Source organism: Oryx dammah, unplaced genomic scaffold (genome assembly GCF_014754425.2).
Source record: "Oryx dammah isolate SB20612 unplaced genomic scaffold, SCBI_Odam_1.1 HiC_scaffold_21, whole genome shotgun sequence".
NCBI classification, from domain to species: Eukaryota; Metazoa; Chordata; class Mammalia; order Artiodactyla; family Bovidae; genus Oryx; species Oryx dammah.
This window is the reverse complement of record NW_024070205.1, coordinates 818024-835135: the sequence shown is the minus strand read 5'-3', so window position 1 is coordinate 835135 and position 17112 is coordinate 818024. Positions and strand designations below refer to the sequence as shown.

The 17112-nt window shown below is 59.3% G+C and overlaps 1 protein-coding gene across 1 annotated transcript in view; it reads right to left on the bottom strand.

The window, feature by feature from the left end:
• PPP1R12B (protein phosphatase 1 regulatory subunit 12B) overlaps nt 1-17112 on the bottom strand; it is a 165287-nt gene that overhangs the window by 5438 nt on the left and 142737 nt on the right. Inside the window, exons 18-20 of the mRNA XM_040263204.1 lie at nt 6739-6755; nt 3964-4093; nt 3239-3343 (exon numbers count right to left, since the gene is read on the bottom strand). Of these exons, the coding sequence (XP_040119138.1) occupies nt 3239-3343; nt 3964-4093; nt 6739-6755 (252 nt within the window). The remainder of the gene's footprint in view (nt 1-3238; nt 3344-3963; nt 4094-6738; nt 6756-17112) is intronic.

Here is a 17112-nt window from a genome sequence, read left to right as displayed (position 1 = left end):
GCAACACACACGCACACAACTCAGCCACACCACACACCCCCGAAACGTAACGCACACACAACACGCACACACACCACACACTCCCCAAACACAACTCACACCCACCACAGCCCCAAACGTAACGCACACCCACACACAACACGCACACACAACTCACAGATGCACACAACACGCACACAACTCACATGCACCCACGCCACATGCACACACCACACGCACACAACACGCACACACACATGCAACATGCATACAACACGCACACAACTCACACACACCCCAAACACACCCACACAACACGCACACATGCACACACAACTCACACACGCACACAACATGCACACACACCCCCACACCACACCCCCCAAACGCAACACGCACCCACACTACACGCACACACATGCACACACAATACACACACACACACACCACACACTACATGCACACACGACACGCACACTACACAACACACACACACGACATGCACATCACATACACAACGCTCCCCAACACATACACATGTACACACATACATGTATATACACATACGACACACACCCAGACTACAGGTACACACCACACGTACACACTGCATGCATACATGTATACACACACCACACACACAACGTACACACACAAGCAACAACCCCCCGCATGTACATGTATGCACACACATTCAGCACACACTACATGCATATCACACACACACACAACCCCTTACAATACACACTCCTTGGACACACACATTCACCACACAAGCACATGTACACACATGTGTACAGATACATTCACCACACAACACGCCTACACACCACACATGCTATATACACGCTACACGCATACGCACACTATGTAGTACATGTATACAGACAACACACGACATGCACACACACAGAAAACCCCCGCACACGCATTTATCACACTCACATACCACACAGTACATGTACATGCACAAACACGCGTGTACACACACAGACACCACCAAACACAGCCCACACACTACATACACACTCATCCACCACACACCCACAGAAAAGGCTACACACACATTCACCACACACACACGCAGGACACACGACATGTACACACAAAACACCACAGAGAAACACACATTCACCACATACACAACACACGCACCACAACACAATTACATGCACACATTCCCCACACTCCCACACAATACATTCATCACACATGCACCCACTACATATACACACATTCATCATATACACACAACACCCCCACAACGCGCGCACACACAACAACATACTTGGAGATACACACCTGCTTCAAGGCTGCCCGACTCGCCCCCCGCCACCCCCCTTCCCTCTCTGTAACCTCAGGCCGGAGGGAATGGAGGGGCCTTCCTCGTGAGCGGCCCCTGCTGCTCTGCCCTCTGTCCTGGGGGCAGAGGTGGTGCTGTTCAGGTGAGCGGGCTGGAGGCCCGTGGGTCTCGGTCCACCCACAGACCTGCCTGCTGTGTGCACCGCCTTCCTGTTTTGTGCAATGGGCTCCGTACCGGGCAAGACTCTGCTCGAATGAGAGACTGAACTCTGCTAGGGGCCGCCCTCTACCTTCTCCCTTTCTTCACTCTGGCCGAGCCTGGTCTTTGCTGCGGCGCAGGGGCCACTCCCCGGCTGCGGCGCGCGGGGGCCGCTCCCCGGCTTCTCCCGTGGGGGAGTGCGGGCTCCAGCTCGTGCAGTGTGGGCTTAGCTGCTCCTCAGCATGTGGGATCTTTGAGGACCAGGGATCAAGCCCATGTCTCCTGCACTGGTAGGCAGATTCTTTACCTCTGAGCCACCAGGGAAGCCTCTACTTTTAATACATAATTTGGAGAGGAGATAAAAAGATTCAGCCACCACGGCCAAAAAGCAGCGTAGCTTCAAGGCTGGACTCCTTGATGGGGCATGGGGACGCCCCCAGGCCCCTTCTGCTATCAGCGCTTCAGAACCAGGCAGAATTCCTGATGACCAGCAGACCGCTGATGACAAAGTGGCTGCTGATGCTGAGTACCAGGCACAGAGACAGAGTGAACAAAGAAAGCGCGCTGGCGCTCTTGAGGAGGCTTCTTTTCTCAGTGAAGGACTGGCCGGAACCAGCACAGACTCGGGATTTCAAGCTCCTGTCCGAGGCTCTCACCGGCGTCTCTGAAGCGCACGGCCATCGGCCGGCCACTCTCTCCACCGAGAAGCAGGAGGAGAGAAGGGGCAGGGCAGCTGCATCCCGGTCCTCCTGCCTGAGCCGGGGCCGCGGGAGCCATTTCACGGCTGCTTCACCTGCATTGGGAGAGCTTAACTAGCTTACTCGGGCAAAGAACTCGTTCTGTTTTGCCTTGGTTTAACTCTAAGCCCTCTGAGTTCGGGTGGGCCTTCCCTGCAGACACGCCGTGTGTCCATGTGGTAACCGTCTGCACACAGATGTGTGGGGCCGACGGGCCTCCCCCTCGCTGTCCATCGAACAGTCCATTTTTGGTAAAGAGCTGAGGCTTGGCTTGCAGCACCAGCATTTCTTCTGACTTTCAGTAACTCGTATTTGGCAAAACAAAGCATATTCCGACACACCCAGTAAAGTAGTTGGCTAAAAAGTCCGCACACTTCCCCAGGGACGCAGAGGCTGAGTTTATCTTCAACAGCCACCACACAATCAGTGTCCCAGCTTGTGGGAGCGCTGTGCCATGAAGCCAAGACCGGGAGGTCAAAGGAGGCACTGTTGGAGCTTCTGCAGAGGGAGTGGGGGCGGGGCTCCTCACAGGACGCCCCCAGCCTCTGAACCGTGCAGCCCAGGCATGCGTGGCCAGCCCGGCAGCCCCTTCAGGACAAAGTCAGCTTCGGCTGCCATGAGCAGGCGGGGCCCTTCCAGGGTGAGGATGAAGGACAGCTCCCAGGACAGGCCCTCGGGGCAGGCCCCCCTGGGGCATGCCCCCACCCCGGCCCCCCGGGGCGCTGACACCCCTGCTCGCCTCGGGGTTAGGACACTGGACCCCGCCACATGCTCACTGCTCAGGTCCAGCATTTCCATCTCTGCTTTTGGACCCCATCCTGGGGCAGAACTGACAGCCAGCTCTGGTCTCCACCTGGGCCGCCCTGGCAGACTCAAAACTTTCAACCCCAGGCCTCCAAGCAGCTTCCCACAGACCCAGCAACGGCCCGTGGCAGGTGAAGCCTGCTCCTCATCTCTGGGGAGGGCCGTCCTGACCACCTCGCTGCTGCACCCAAGTCTGGCTCTCCTCTCCCCACCTCACCTGGGCCATCTTCTCAAGCCTGGACTTCACGTCCGCCAGCTCGAGCTGGGCCTCCTGAAGTTTTGTCTTCAGCTTCTGGTTCTCGGTCAGGGCGCTCTCGTAGAGCTGGGGAGGGAGAGAGGAGTCAGGTCCCCACCAAGTGGGCAGCTGGGGACAGGCCTCCTGCTGCTGGAACCATGAGGTCCAAGGGGCCGAACACAAAGATGACGCCCCCTCTGTCGTCAGTCACGCTGCTCTCCAGGGCAGACGCAGCGCTATGCGTCGTGGTGTAAAAATCTGGTTCCCACATGGAAGAGGCTTGACGCTGGAGCCGCTCTTGTATGTGTACTCGTTTTAGCCAAGTTCTGCCTAACAAGACAAACGTTTTGGTAACAAAAAAGTTTTTCCTGGCACGTCATGCATAGGAACGGTTTCGAGCCGGCCCCCTGAGCTGGGTTCTCTTCTGCAAGAAGTGAAGGAAACGAGCTGTGAAATAACATAAACCCTCAAACCAGAGTATTGTTGCTGACCGCGACTGCGCAGCGTATGTCTGGGGCTCAGGGGCTCACTGAAAGCAAACGGCTTTGCTCTCCCTTCCACAACTCTCGGTCCTTGCTGCTTCCCACACCTCTAAGCACCCGATACAGGGACATTTTTACTGTACAAGAAACAGCAGCCGGCAGAGAGGGGTGACCGAGGCGCCCTGCGGGGCTGTCCCGAGGGGGTGGGCCGGGGTTGGAGCCCACCTTCCTGTAGTCTCTACTGCCGTCCTCCTCTGCGCGGCTGCTCAGGGTGGCCAGGCGGGCCTCGCGGGCCTCCCGGCGGGCTCTGGCTGAGGCCCGCTCGGTGGACGCATCGCTGCCTCCAGATTCCAGCCTGCAGGAGACACAGGGAAGGGGAAGCTGGTTCCGAGAACAGCAAGGTGTAGGGGGAGACGCTAAAGGGCAGCGGACGCCTTCCCCAGAGGGGCTGAGCACCACAGGGCATGCCTGCCCAGCTGGGCAGGGGGCCAGCTCGCACCCAGCACACAATGGGCTTCAAGTTGGCAGTTTACACGCCTGTGCTGGCTGAAATCTCAGAGCTTTTCACACTAGCTTCGGGGTGAATACCTTCCCTCGAGAGAGTGCTTTTAAAAGCAAGTTTCTTGGATCTCAGAGGCTCTTACAAAATGATTCCAATGAAGTCAGAAACACGTGGGCCTGGCGCTCAAAGCTGGGGTGGGCGAGGAAGGCACGGGGCAGGCGAGCTCACCGTCCACCCCCTCCTCTGGACGCCACATGGGGGCAGCCATGCCCAGGACGGGGCTTCACAGCGTGTACGGGCTGCATGCTTGGGGCAGACGGTGGCTTCGTTCCAGAACTGGCTGGTCCGAGAGTGGATCACAGACTGAGTGGGTCCCTAACAGTGTTCCTGTTTGTCCGGGGCTTTGCTGTTCCCAAGCTAAAATGCAGCCCATGAACGGCCACAGACGAACTGGCCCTGCTGGGCTCCACCCTGAACCAGGACGCGTGAAGGCCCGGGTCCGGAGCGTCTGCCTGCGGCCCCGTACTGTGGGCACTGCTCGGAGGTGGGTGGGATCCAGGTGCCAGAAAAGGCAGAGCTGGGAGGGGCGCGGTGCCCAGGACACTGAGGGCCACCCTGTCCTCAGAGGGAGGCTGCGTCCTACAGCAGCATTCTTTTCCTTCTTACACTTAAAAAAACACCTTTTGTAAGCAAAAATCCCTTCAATGACTTTCCTGATTATAAAAGTGGTACTGCTTGCTGAACAACTTAAGCACGGGTATCAAAGTGCCTTAAACAGAAAGTGAAAGTCACCCCAAGCCCTGCCCCAGGACAGTCTCTGTCAACAGCTTAGTCTGGGTTCCTGCAGGATGTTAGACGCGGAGGTAGGAACAGACACTTCTGTAAGCAAATTCGGAGAACACTTTCCGTGTCTGCCTCTCCTCTCCTCCCCTACACCTGCTCACAACGACCACGGGCACCCCACACGTACGTAAGGACAGGTCTCCCTCAATAAGAAAAAGATGATTGTGGAGACTTCCACTGTATGGCTGCGTGAGCGCTTAATCCTCTACTGAAAGGCCCACACCGTCCGTGCTAAGGCACTTAGGTCGTGTCTGACCTTGCGACCCCAGGGACGGTAGCTCGCTAGGCTCCTCTACCCACGAGATTCTACAAGCGAGAATACTGGAGTGGGATGACATTTCCTTCCCCAAGGCACACACTGACCCGCCCATAAATCTTAGCCTGTCTGTCCAGTTACTTTCTCAGCAGTGGAACTGTTTCGTCGAGAAGGAAATATTCTGAGCACCCTCCGTTCAGCAGGGCTTTTAAAACTGACGCGAAAGCCGCTCCGTCGTAGCCGGCTCTCTGCGACCCCATGGACTGTACAGTCTGCGGAGTCTCCAGGCCAGAATCCTACCGTGGGCAGCCACTCCCTTCTCCAGCAGATCTTCCCAACCGAGGAATCAAACCAGGGTTTCCTGCATTGCAGGTGGATTCTTTACCAGCTGAGCTACCAAGGAAGCCTTAGAACTAACGTAAGCTGCAGGAAATGTTTCCCCCACTTTACTTTTGTCTCTTCACTAGCAGAGGTTTGAATCTTATGTAATGAGATGGATTCCGCCCCTATGAAGCTAGAAAGTCACGTGTGACTCCGGGGGCTGTTGGCTGGTCCCACCGACTTTGAGTGCCTCACTGATCTACTCGCTATAGTTTTACAGCATATTTTGAAGTTGGCAGGGAAATTTATCTTCATAAATGGCATTATAATGTAACAGAGTTCACAAGAAATTAACTGGAGTAAAGCGCTTCTCTCTACCAATCTGCAAAATTAGTTTTCTTCTGGGTTAGAGGGAAATTAGAGTTACCCTCAGCTGGTGCTGGCGAGAGGACATGCGTGGCGAGGACACGCGCCCATGTGTGAATTTTAGGGTCTATCAACAAGGAAGCAGCGGCTCCGTCATGAGACCGATCCGCCCCACACCTCCCGTAACCACGCACCCCTGTCCCTCTCAGGTTCATCAGAGGGGTCACAAACCTGGGGACCGACGGTCTCCACTCTTTTACTTCGTACTTCAGGAAGACCAAGTCTGCCCTTAGGTACTTGGTAAAAAGTTACAGAGGACCCTCCCCTCACCCTGACACGCTCCTTCGAGTTTTCAGGGCTGTAACTCACCGGACAAACTTCCCCTGGGCCCACCTGGGTACAGGGGGCGGGCTGAGGCCCCGACCCAGAACCAGGGGTCCGACGGGCCACTCCTCTCCCCCAAGCGCCACCAGCACCTCCCTTTGGGCCCAGCTGCTTCCCGCTGAGACTGTCTGTCCACCCGTCTGTCTGTCGGGATGCTCACGCCCCCCGAGCCCAGGGGAACCGAGGTGGAGGCAGGACTCAGCGTGATGTGGATGGAGGGGCTGTGCAGGGGGCAAGGAGAGGAGAAGAGAGGACACAGAGGCGCTGAGGCGGGCGGGGGCGTGGGCAAGCACGCTTACTCACGGGTGTGGCGCACGGAGGGCCTTACCTGGAGAGTCGCTCATGCTGCGGAAAGGAGACAAACAGGAAGTCAGTCAGCCGCAGGCCGAAACCAGCTGTTTCCATTCCCAAGTGTACTTTCCAACCAGACACCCCAGCTCCACAGCTGCAGACGGGGTGCAGCTTCGCAGGCTAAGGAAAGGCTGCTGAGCAAAGTCCCGCCCCACATGCCCAGGACTCTCAAGACTTGCGGCTGGTGGTGGTGGCGGGGAGCACATCGCGTTAAGCTGGGGTTCAGTGACCTGTGACAGGACCGCCAGCCCCCAACAAATGGCCCTGTGTCCCAGGACCACGCAGGCCTGTGACGGGCCACCTCTCTGTACCTCAGCGTCCCGTCTACCCATCGCCTTATGTTCACACCCAGCCCTGCTCTCGGGGACGCCCTCATCTACTCTGTGAAGGCCCAGGATCGTCCCCACTGCCCTCAGGCCCCTCATGAAGGGAGAGGAGGGCAGGCAGAGGCCCCCTCGCTCCCAGGACGGTGAGAGGAGCAGAGCAAGAAAGCACTGAGGCCTCAGGAGGAGGGGCTCACAGGCCTCGGCTGGGAGCCCACCTGCTTAGGGCCACTGAGAGCACCAGCGTAACAGTGTGGCTGCTTCACATTTATGTTTGATCACAGATGACCTTTACCCTTTATCTCCACTTTTCTAATAAAAGAACTCAGGCAAAAAACCAAAAAAACCTCCATCGACGTACACGTATTTATTTTTCTTTTCTGAGGAGTTAATAACAATATCGATGAGGGGAGACAGAAGCAGGAGGGCGAGGAACAGGACGCGCAGGTTCCCGCCGGGCTGGGCCTTCCCAGGGATGGTGCCCCACACCGTGGGCCGCGGCCCCGACCCAGCGACCCGGCCGCGAGGTGCCATCCCTGAGACCCTCGCCTGACCCGGGCTCACGCCCACCAGCTCTGCTTTCCATAGCGCCCCACCGGACCTCCACCCAGACCTCTGGCTGGCAGGTGTCCCCTCGACAGGCCAAGAGCCGGCCTTCCTCCGTGAATGGCGCCACAGCCCTGGGTGACCTGCGTGCAGCTGGACATGAGCGTCTGGGGTGAAGACCCACCCCACCGCTGACGGAGGAGTGGCTGCAAGGCGCGTGCGCCTTCTTCTGACCTGGGGCCAGACGCCCTCAACGGCTCAGGAGTCCTCCTGACTCACCCCTGTACCGCCCGGCCCCGCCCCTCTTCACCAGCCCAGCGTGTCGCCTGGCCTGAGTGCCAGCGCTCAAGCTGCCCCCAGGGGCTGTGCCAGGGGCGGGGGGCTCACGGCCGGGGCCTGCCCATCAGGACACACCCGGACCCCAGAGAAGCGAGGCCAAACCCGGACCGGGGACAGCAAGGGCCCCAGCGAACAGAGACCTCCGCGCAGGGCCTGCGGGGAGGCCGAGTGGTGGCACCAAGAGTGCGGCCGGCAGGCCTGCCTGAGCAGCGGGGGCAGACGGAGTGGGGCGAGGAGAGACAGCGGGGAGACAGTGCTGCTCATGCGCCCCAGGGGCCCCGCCCTCCCGGTGATGCCCCCAGGGGCGCTCAGCACAGGCCCGGCCCACCACGCGCACACGGTCGTTCTGAGCAGTGAACCATCCCTTCCTATCTCTCCTACAGAAACCTGAGCCCCTGGGCAGGGTGCCTGCAGATGGGCCCGGTTTGGTGGCCCACAGATTTACTGCTTGGGGGTTCCTGACGTCCTCTCTCTAAGTGTGTGACCTGTCGGGTGAGACTTTACTCTGCGTCTCCAGCTTTAAATTCTGCGGTGCGGACTGTCTCTGGTGAAGAGAGGAAATTCAGCGTTCACCAGGTCTGTCTCCATCAGAGCTCATGAGTCAGGTCCAGGACTCGCTCCTCACAGGGCAGGGGTGGTGACCTCCCCACTGGGGTGGGTTCCTGCCGTCACGCCCCTGCGGTCCTCCGGGCAGATCGCACGCAGGGGACACACAGCACGGCCTCCGCTGAGGAAGCTACACAGACGGTGGGCCGGTCGTGCCACGCTGCCCTCAGGACAGCCCGGGGCTCCCCGAGGGGCCGCCTGGAGGGCTCGAGGAATACTCGCCCGCTTCTCCCGTGGGGCCGCGCTTCTCACGGTGCAAGACCCACCTCAGGTGGACTTCCACCAGAGGGCAGGGACGAGCAGGAATCACCCGAAGCCGGGGTCAGAGGAGACGGGCCTCCTCCCACCATGTCCTCCGCCGCTCCCAACTAGTGACCACCTGAGCCCTCTGGGACCCTCCGCTTTTTACCACCACCTTCAAGGACGAGCCTCAGCCACGTTTCGAGGTGACCGGCCCCTCGGAGGAGAGCGTGAGTCTCAGGAGACACGATCTGGGTGCAGGCGAGGCAGCTCGGCCACACATGCACCGCTTCAGAGGAGGACCCCTGGGGTTTCTAGAGAAGGCACTGTCCCTGCAGCGTCAATGAGCCCAGGAGGCTTCTGAGGGCCCCGAGGGCAGGCGGGCCTGGAAGGGTAGAGGCCTTGGGACGCAGCCCCGGCCTTGGATGGCACGGTGCTGGTGCTGAGATCGTATTCCAGAAACTCCCGTTGTGCCTGGCTTAATGCCCTGGATAATCTGGCATCTAATGGAAAAGCACCAGCTACGTTTAGGGAGAGACAAGTCTGGGTTTCTTGATCAAAGGAGCTGTCACTCACTAAGCCCAGCTCCCTGTCATCCGGACACTGCACCTCATTCGGAAGTGTGCGCCCATCCCTGCAGGGAGTGGTCGGAGTGGGCCAGGAGAGTGGGCAGCGAGCCCGTTAAGGACATCATGGGAGTCGGGGAAGGGCCCAGGGCCCCCCGGGAGGAGCCAGAGCCGCCCCAGGGGCAGCGAGGGCCCAGGCCCGGCCAGGCTGCGCCCTCAGAGGACAGGCAAGGCGTCCTTGCACCTGTGCTTTGGACATGGCCCGAGTCCCCCGCCCTCCAAGCCGCAGGTGAGTACAGGTGTCTGGTCGCCTGTGCTCGAGTTAGCACGTCTCAGGAAGGACTCCCGGTTAGAGACGTCGTTGCTCTGCTCTGAAGACCAGCGCTGTCGGCCGCGAGGCGGGACTCTGCTGCCTCTGGGCTGGAGGGAGGCTGCTCAGTCGCTCTCACAGCCTTTATGGCCCAACCTGGGGCCTCAGCAGCAGAGACGACAAGCTGCTCAGAAAGCCGCACACACACGGAAAACAGAAAGTGAGGAGGAGGAGGACCCAGACAGACCACAGCTCAGAAATGCTCCCAAACCAAGGAGCTGGCTCCTCCCTCCCACACCTCCCGAACTCTCCCGTAACGACCTCACTGGCTGGGGCCTGTTTCTAATAAGAGAGCAGGGCCAAGGGCGCCGGGAATTCACAAGGCCGTCCTGGAATGGGACGGGGCCAGGCTGGTTTTCATTTGTGAAATGTAGAGGCTCTCGAAACACCAGCGGCTGGCTTAGAAAAATCCCCACAAAAGCTTTTAGCTTGGAGTTACTGGGAGTTCAAGAAGGTGGATAATTAAAACCAAACTCCTCTGACCAAGTTTAAAATAAAATCGTGGCTCTGGAGGCCGGGCCCAAGGGAGAGGCGGACCGCGTCATGTGCCCAGGCCGAGACCAGCGGGCTGACCCCAGAGCCGTGGGAAAGCCTGTTTCCGCGCTCCCTGCAGAGGACGCAGTGGGCGCCAAGCCAGCGTCTGCCTTGCGCCCAGACGAGGACCCACTGCACACCTGCCCGCGCCCGAGAACGTCCACACAACGCCAAGCCTCTGAGAGCCCCTCCCCACACACAGACACGGCCTCAGGCTCTGGCAAGCCTGAACCGGTGGCCGGGGGGCCCCAGCTCTGAACAGGGCCTTCCTGAGTCCGGGCTGTCCCAGCATCCGGGACTATACTGGTGGCTGGGTCAGGCCCGCCCTGCCGAGGGCCGTGTGCCCACGACACAGTCCAGGGAGAAACACGTGAGCACGGTCGCAGGCCCCAGCCCAGGCCAGGACACCAGCTCAGGACGTTCTGGAAAGCCCCACAGTGAGAGGCTTGGCCAAGCTCAGCCCGCGCCCCAGGGCAGGAAGTGTCCACAGTGCACAGCCCTGCAGCGGAGGCCGGCTGACGGCTCACAGCCTGAGTCAACAATGCCAGCAGCACGACACGCGGGCAGGTGGGTGTCCTCCGGGCAACACTTGCAGGCAAAATACAACTTTTAAAAGTATTCAATTACATCTGACTTCATCGCGTTTTACCGCGTTTGTCTTTACCAAGTACTTACTGCATATGGAAAGTAAACCAGTGGAGTCAAGAAACACAGGAACCACATTCAGCTCCTGGAGACACTTCTGAGAACCCTCACTGCCAGACCGTGAGGAGCGCGCGGGAAAACCCTCACCGCCAGACCACGACGAGCGCGCGAGAAAACCCTCACTGCTGAAAACCTCATTGCCAGATCAGGACGAGCGCGCGGGAAAACCCTCACTGCCAGATCGGGACGAGCGCGTGGGAGGCTCGTGGGAACGAGGTGACCAGCTGTCGCTGCACGAGCTCCGGTGTGTCCCCCCCATCGGCAGAGGTCCAGCCCTGCTGCCCCTCTGGTCACGCCGGCCCCATCTTCATTCCATCCAGGCCGGCACTTTTCCCTAGCGGACATTCCCAGTTTCCAAAGAATTCCCACACCTCTTGTGCTGTGCTTAGTCGCTCAGTCGCGTCTGACTCTGCGACCCCGTGACTGTAGCCCACTAGGCCCCCCTGGCCCTGAGGACTCTCCAGGCAAGAATATCGGAGTGGGCTGCCATGCTCTTCTCCAGGGGACCTTCCCGACACAGGGATCGAACACGGGTCTCCTGCAATGCAGGCAGGTTCTTTACCGTCTGAGCTACCAGGAAAGCCCCACAGATCTTTTGGGAGCTCACAAGATGTACTGATAGTAGAAGGAAATATACGAACATACTAAAGTTTCCCTGAAGAACCCGGGGCAAGCCCTCTGCACTTAAACACCATCCGCAAACTGTCACGAACCCAGGAACAAGCACCCTCTCCACCGGTCTTCACAGGCCAGGTGCCGAGGACCAGGGACCACGGGCTGGCTCTTGTGGTTCTGGTCGGGGCGCCCGGCCCACACGGAGCAGGCAGGCGCACGGGTCCTGGGTCTGCACAGCGCAGGCCCTAAGGGAGCTCTGTCAGCTCAGCCCCCACTGCCCACTCACCTGGCCCCTTGGGCTGTGGGGCTGCAGGCCGCCAGAGGAGTAAGCTCAAGTACATCCCTGCCCACAAGCCAGGGTTTTATTATTTGTAGATTTTGATTATCCAGGCTAATCCCTACTTACCCTCTCTAACCCATGGGCACTTTGGGTTATTATTTGACTGTCCAGTTACGCTCTCTCTCTGATAATCACTCAAGAGGTCGACGCTCTGACACAAAGACACTGCTCTCACTGGGAAGAGGACAGTGGTCAAGTCCAGGCCTCCTGGGGAGGATGCCTGCTCTGCAGTCGGAGAAGGCAGTGGGGCTCCGGGCTGGGACCCCACTGGCCCCTGCGGGACACACACTCAGGACCAGAAACCAGAGGAACGAAAGGCCGGCTCCAGCCTCTCCCGTCTCCTGACTGTAACCGTCGGCCCGCCCACGGGCGATGAGGCCAAGAGACAGTGAGAGCCATGCTGGGCCCTGGAACCATCTCAGACGGGAGACGCGGGCCATGCTGAAGGCGGGCTGGAGCCTCCACCTCTCAAGCCCTCTGCCCTTGTGACCCTCCACTCCTGGGCTCTTCGGGACGGAGGCTCGTCACTGTAACAGCCAGACGCGGGCCCTGGCTGCCCGCAGGGGCGGCCTGGGAGGAGCCCTGACCGCTGCTGCTCCTCCCCGGGCTGTGCTCCCCGCTGCTCCCCATGCGATGTCTGCCTGCAGTTTAGGTCACACATCTCAGCACTCTCTGCCCGTGATTTTCTCCTGAGCTTCATACCAACCACCTCCCATCACTCCTGAGCCTCCCAAAGCACTTCTCACTGGACACGTCGCCATCTGGGGCGCCCGGCCTGCCCCGCCGCGGGGCTGTGTCCACCATCTTCTCCGGAGCTGCCCATACTGGGGTCTGCGGGTCATGCTGGGCACCCCCGCCCGCCCTCCAGGCAGACACGCCTACTGCCCGACAGGCCTCCGGCGCCCAGCGCCGCACCCGCGCCTTGACCACAAGGCTCCCTCTGCCCGGCGGTGACCCCTGCGTTTCCCCTCGTCTCCCCTGTGAGCCGGCAGGCCTCCGGGCAGGGAGTCCTTCCGTCTCACTCCCAGGTCTCGAATTGGCCCGTCGCACGTGGACCGGTCCCCAGGGAGGATCCACCACGGTGACGAGAGTCCCGGAACCAGCCTCCGGTCTGCAGGCCTCTCTGTGGCTGAGCCAGCCCAGTCCACCCAGGACTCGGGGCACTGCTCCAGGGGTGGTGGGACCTGCTTCCATGCCGACAGGTCCTCCCATTCTCGTGAGGAGCTTTCTGCTGAAAAGCTACTGCTGACTAGCTTTTACTCAGTGGATTTAAAAGACCAAACCAAACCCAGCATACCAGTGGTTCTGATTAGAGAGAAAGTGACAGCTAGCCGCCTGCACCCTTAGTCTGTATTATTCACCCAGACAACACTTCTCACCCTGGGACAACAGGTTCTAAAGTGGAGTCAAGACTGCATCCCAGACCAGAAGTGCCGGGTCAGGATGGTGGGAGCAGCAGAAAGCAACACCTACGGGGCTGCTCACCGTCTGCCACAGGGGCTGATGTGGGGGGCAGGGCTGGAGACACCGGGCTCAGCAAGCGGGGGGAAGGCAGGGAGACACCGGGCTCAGCAAGGTGGGGGGGCAGGGCTGGAGACAGCGGGCTCAGCAAGGGTGGGGGCAGGGCTGGAGACACCGGGCTCGGCAAGGGGGGGGCAGGCAGGGAGACAGGTGCTTTGTGGGGTGGTCTCTCCCCTATGTCTGGGAGGAAGACGCCTCATGGGGTGGGCGAGCACTCCTTGCTGCCACAGGACCCAACACCAAACGTACCCTTGTTAGTTTGTAAAGCTGGTTACAGTTTTAGCTGGTAAAATGTTCCCTTTATTCATATTAATAGCTAGGGTGAAAACTATTATGTAAAATCTGTGTATTTTCTGTTGAGATGTCAGTCTTGAAGGAATAATAATCCAGGTTACACGGGGAGAACGCTGCTGATCTTGGTTTACAGATGCAGGTCAAACCCTATTATCATAAATACCAACCAGTTCAACGAAAGTCTGCGTAACTGAGAGACTCCCGGGGTGCAGCCGATGTCCCACTTACTTCAAGACTGCTTGGTTCAACAGTGCCAACCACGCTCTGTAGACGTCAGCCTTTCTCAGGCATCTGTCACCTCGGGGTAGGCCCTATACTGAGGAATATTTTGGTAAATTAGCAAATAATATTTTGAGAATATTGACCAGAGATTACCTGGTTCTTACTCTCAAGATGATTTAAAAATACTAAACCATCTGAACGGACTAGTTTTTAAGATATTTGAAACCCAGTAACAGTCACAGTGATTAAAGAGCAAAAAACAGCTAGAGGCATCTAATATATTAGTAGCTCAGAATTTTTTTTTTTAATATTGGAAAATTACATCAAAAAGCAGTTTGAATAGCATCACTGATTCAATGGACATGAGTTTGAGCAAACTCTGGGAGTTGGTGAAGGACACGGAAGCCTGGTGTGCTGCCCCCCATGGGGTCGCGAAGAGTCAGACACGACTGAGCGACTGAACCAGCGGGTGTGTGAGCCGGGCGCCTGGCGGAGCTGCTCAGGGTGCGAAGAGACGCCAACCTTCAAGCGCTCATCAATCCACACAGGAGGAGGCGCCTGCCAGACTCACGTGGGACTCTGGAAACTGTCTGGCTTTCCCTGAGCAAGAGGTCAGAGACGGCAGGCCTGTCCCTTGGGGACCACCCCTCAGTTTTCAGACAGAGATGCTGAACTAGTGTGAGTCTGGTGTGAAAGGGGCAGTGGAGACCAGCACTGTGGGTCAGGAGGGCGGGTGGTGGGTGCCTTCCTTATGGGGCTGGATTTAAAGCCATGTGTAGAAGTATGATAGGGGTTCAGAGAATGAAAAATGTTTATTATTTTAAAACGACAAACTAGAGAAAGTAAACAAGACCCTTGGTTGGGGAGGCCATGCAGTGTCTTTTGCACCTAAGTGAATATCAAGGAGGATGTTAGCTGCGCAATCTCTAGGCAAACATTAGCTCACTACGTCATCTTAAAAAGGTTGCTGTTTTACCAAGTACAGAAATGCCCATGCACATAACATTAAAGTGCCAGGTGCTGCCGGGAGTTTAGAAGCGTGGTAAGACAGTTTCAGTTTTCAACTGCTGAAAACTCACCCTGTCATTTGTTTTCTGGAGTCAGAAATAACCCGTTCGAGCTGCAGTTTACAGGCTTCCTGAACACTGAAGAGCAACGTGCCCTAAACTCCCCCATGAGAACAGCCGTAACTTCACAATTCCTCTGAGCATGTTTTCCTTACAGGAAAGGAAAATGGAAGCATTTGCTGTTTAGCCCTTTGGACGACTCAGTTTTTCTTAGTGGGGGCTTCGAGCCTCAGGCCTGCAGAACAGGCTCTGGCGGTGTGTGGCCTCCAGCAGGACGGCTGTTCCCAGCAGGGTGCCCCAGGTCCTCTGCTGGCAGGCCAGCGATTCTGCCCCAGAGGGGACTTGGGGGCCCTGGGGGCCTGGCTCCAGGGTCCCCACCATGCCCCAGAGCCACCCAAGCTCGTAACAGCTGTCAATGAGCTGGGGGTCCTCAACCCTCATGAGTATTTGCTGTTTGCTTGCTGATGAGGGGCCGGGCCGGGTTCCGCGCTCTCTGGGGAGGATACGGGGATGGCAGCACCCTTGGCAGGCGCCCGGGGCTCGTAACCGTGGCCTGTCCTGTCCTCGGGGTGTCTGTGCCGCACACGTGCCCAGAAGCAGCGTCGGAAGGCAGGGGAGACGCCAGCGCGGACCCCACAGGACACGAGCCGAGGCCTGCTGGGAGATGAAATCAGGGCTTCCCCGCCCGTTCTGACTGTCGACAGCCCCTGGTTAGTCTGTGTGTCTGACACCCAAGTGGAGCATGAGTGCTTTCCGCAGCGCAGGCCCAGGCTGCCCGGGTTCCCGGGGCTGCAGCTGGCAGTGGGAGCCTGGCCGCCCCAACCTGGGAAGCGGCTCCCAGGCCGGGTTCCGGCCCCTCCACCTCAGAGCCTCGACTCTCTCCACCGTGGCCTGGGCCCGGAAGTTGCGGGGCGGGTGGCCGTTGGGGACTGACACAGAAAGCAAGCCGCAGCCCATGTGGAGAGGACACGGGCTCCCCAGCATGGGAAAGGGGCATCCCTGGAGATGCGAGCGGGGTGCCGCCGGGAGGCACTGCTCTGGGAGCAGCCCCGGGGCTGAACGATGCTGACCAGGGCTCCTCTCACCACAGGACGGCCCGGCTGCCCCCACCTGTGGGCCCTGCCTGGAAGCTGCAGGGTGCAGGGTCTCCAGCCCCTTGGGGGATGACAGCAGCCAGGCCACGGGCAAAGAGGCCCCCACATTCCCAGGACACACACAGGAGAGGCCCTGTGGTCATTCGCATGATGAGAAAGACACTGAAAACGGATACAGAACCGCTCAGGAGACACTCAAGACTCCTTCAGGGTTCCCCTCCAAATAAGGGAGCCGTGCTAACCCCCCACCCAGGAGGAGCCGCCCCGACCCCTGACGCCCGCCCCCAGCAGGGCGCTCGCGGCCACATGCAGACACACGCCCTGGCGCGGGAGCTGCCGGGGCCCTCACAGCCAGCAGGGGTGCCTTCGGCTTCCCCAGCACAGAATTTCCTGACGGCCACTGAGGACTAGGACCCCGTGTCCGGAACGCCTGCCCTCTGCTGTCCGTCACTCAGAGATACCCTGCACACACACGCACACACACAGAGCCTGCGTGTGCCTGAGGTCACCGCAGGCGCTTCCACAGCCCTGGGGGCTGCCCCGGGGACACAGCACCGACCTGGCCGTCACAGGAAGGTACCGCTGACCACAGCCAGCCTCCATCCTGCCGTCGGCGAGGAGCTCCACCTGAGCTTTCCAAGGCAGTTTTCAGGGCAGAAACCTGTTGAGCAGCTCCTGGCCAGCTGGTTCCACACACCCCACAGCACCTCTGCCCAGCCCGAGCCCAGGGCCAGCCCGGCCCCACAGACCCCAAGGCCCAGCCTGACCCCAAAGACCCCAGACCTCAGCCCAGCCCGGCCCCACAGACCCTAGAGCCCAGCCCACAGCCTACCCCCACGACCAGACCCCAGGGCCCAGCCCGGCCCCAGGGCCCAACCCGACTCCATCCCACCCCAGGGCCAGCCCACAGCCTGGCCCCGATCCCACAGACCCCAGACCTCAGCCTGGCCCTGACCCCACAGACCCCAG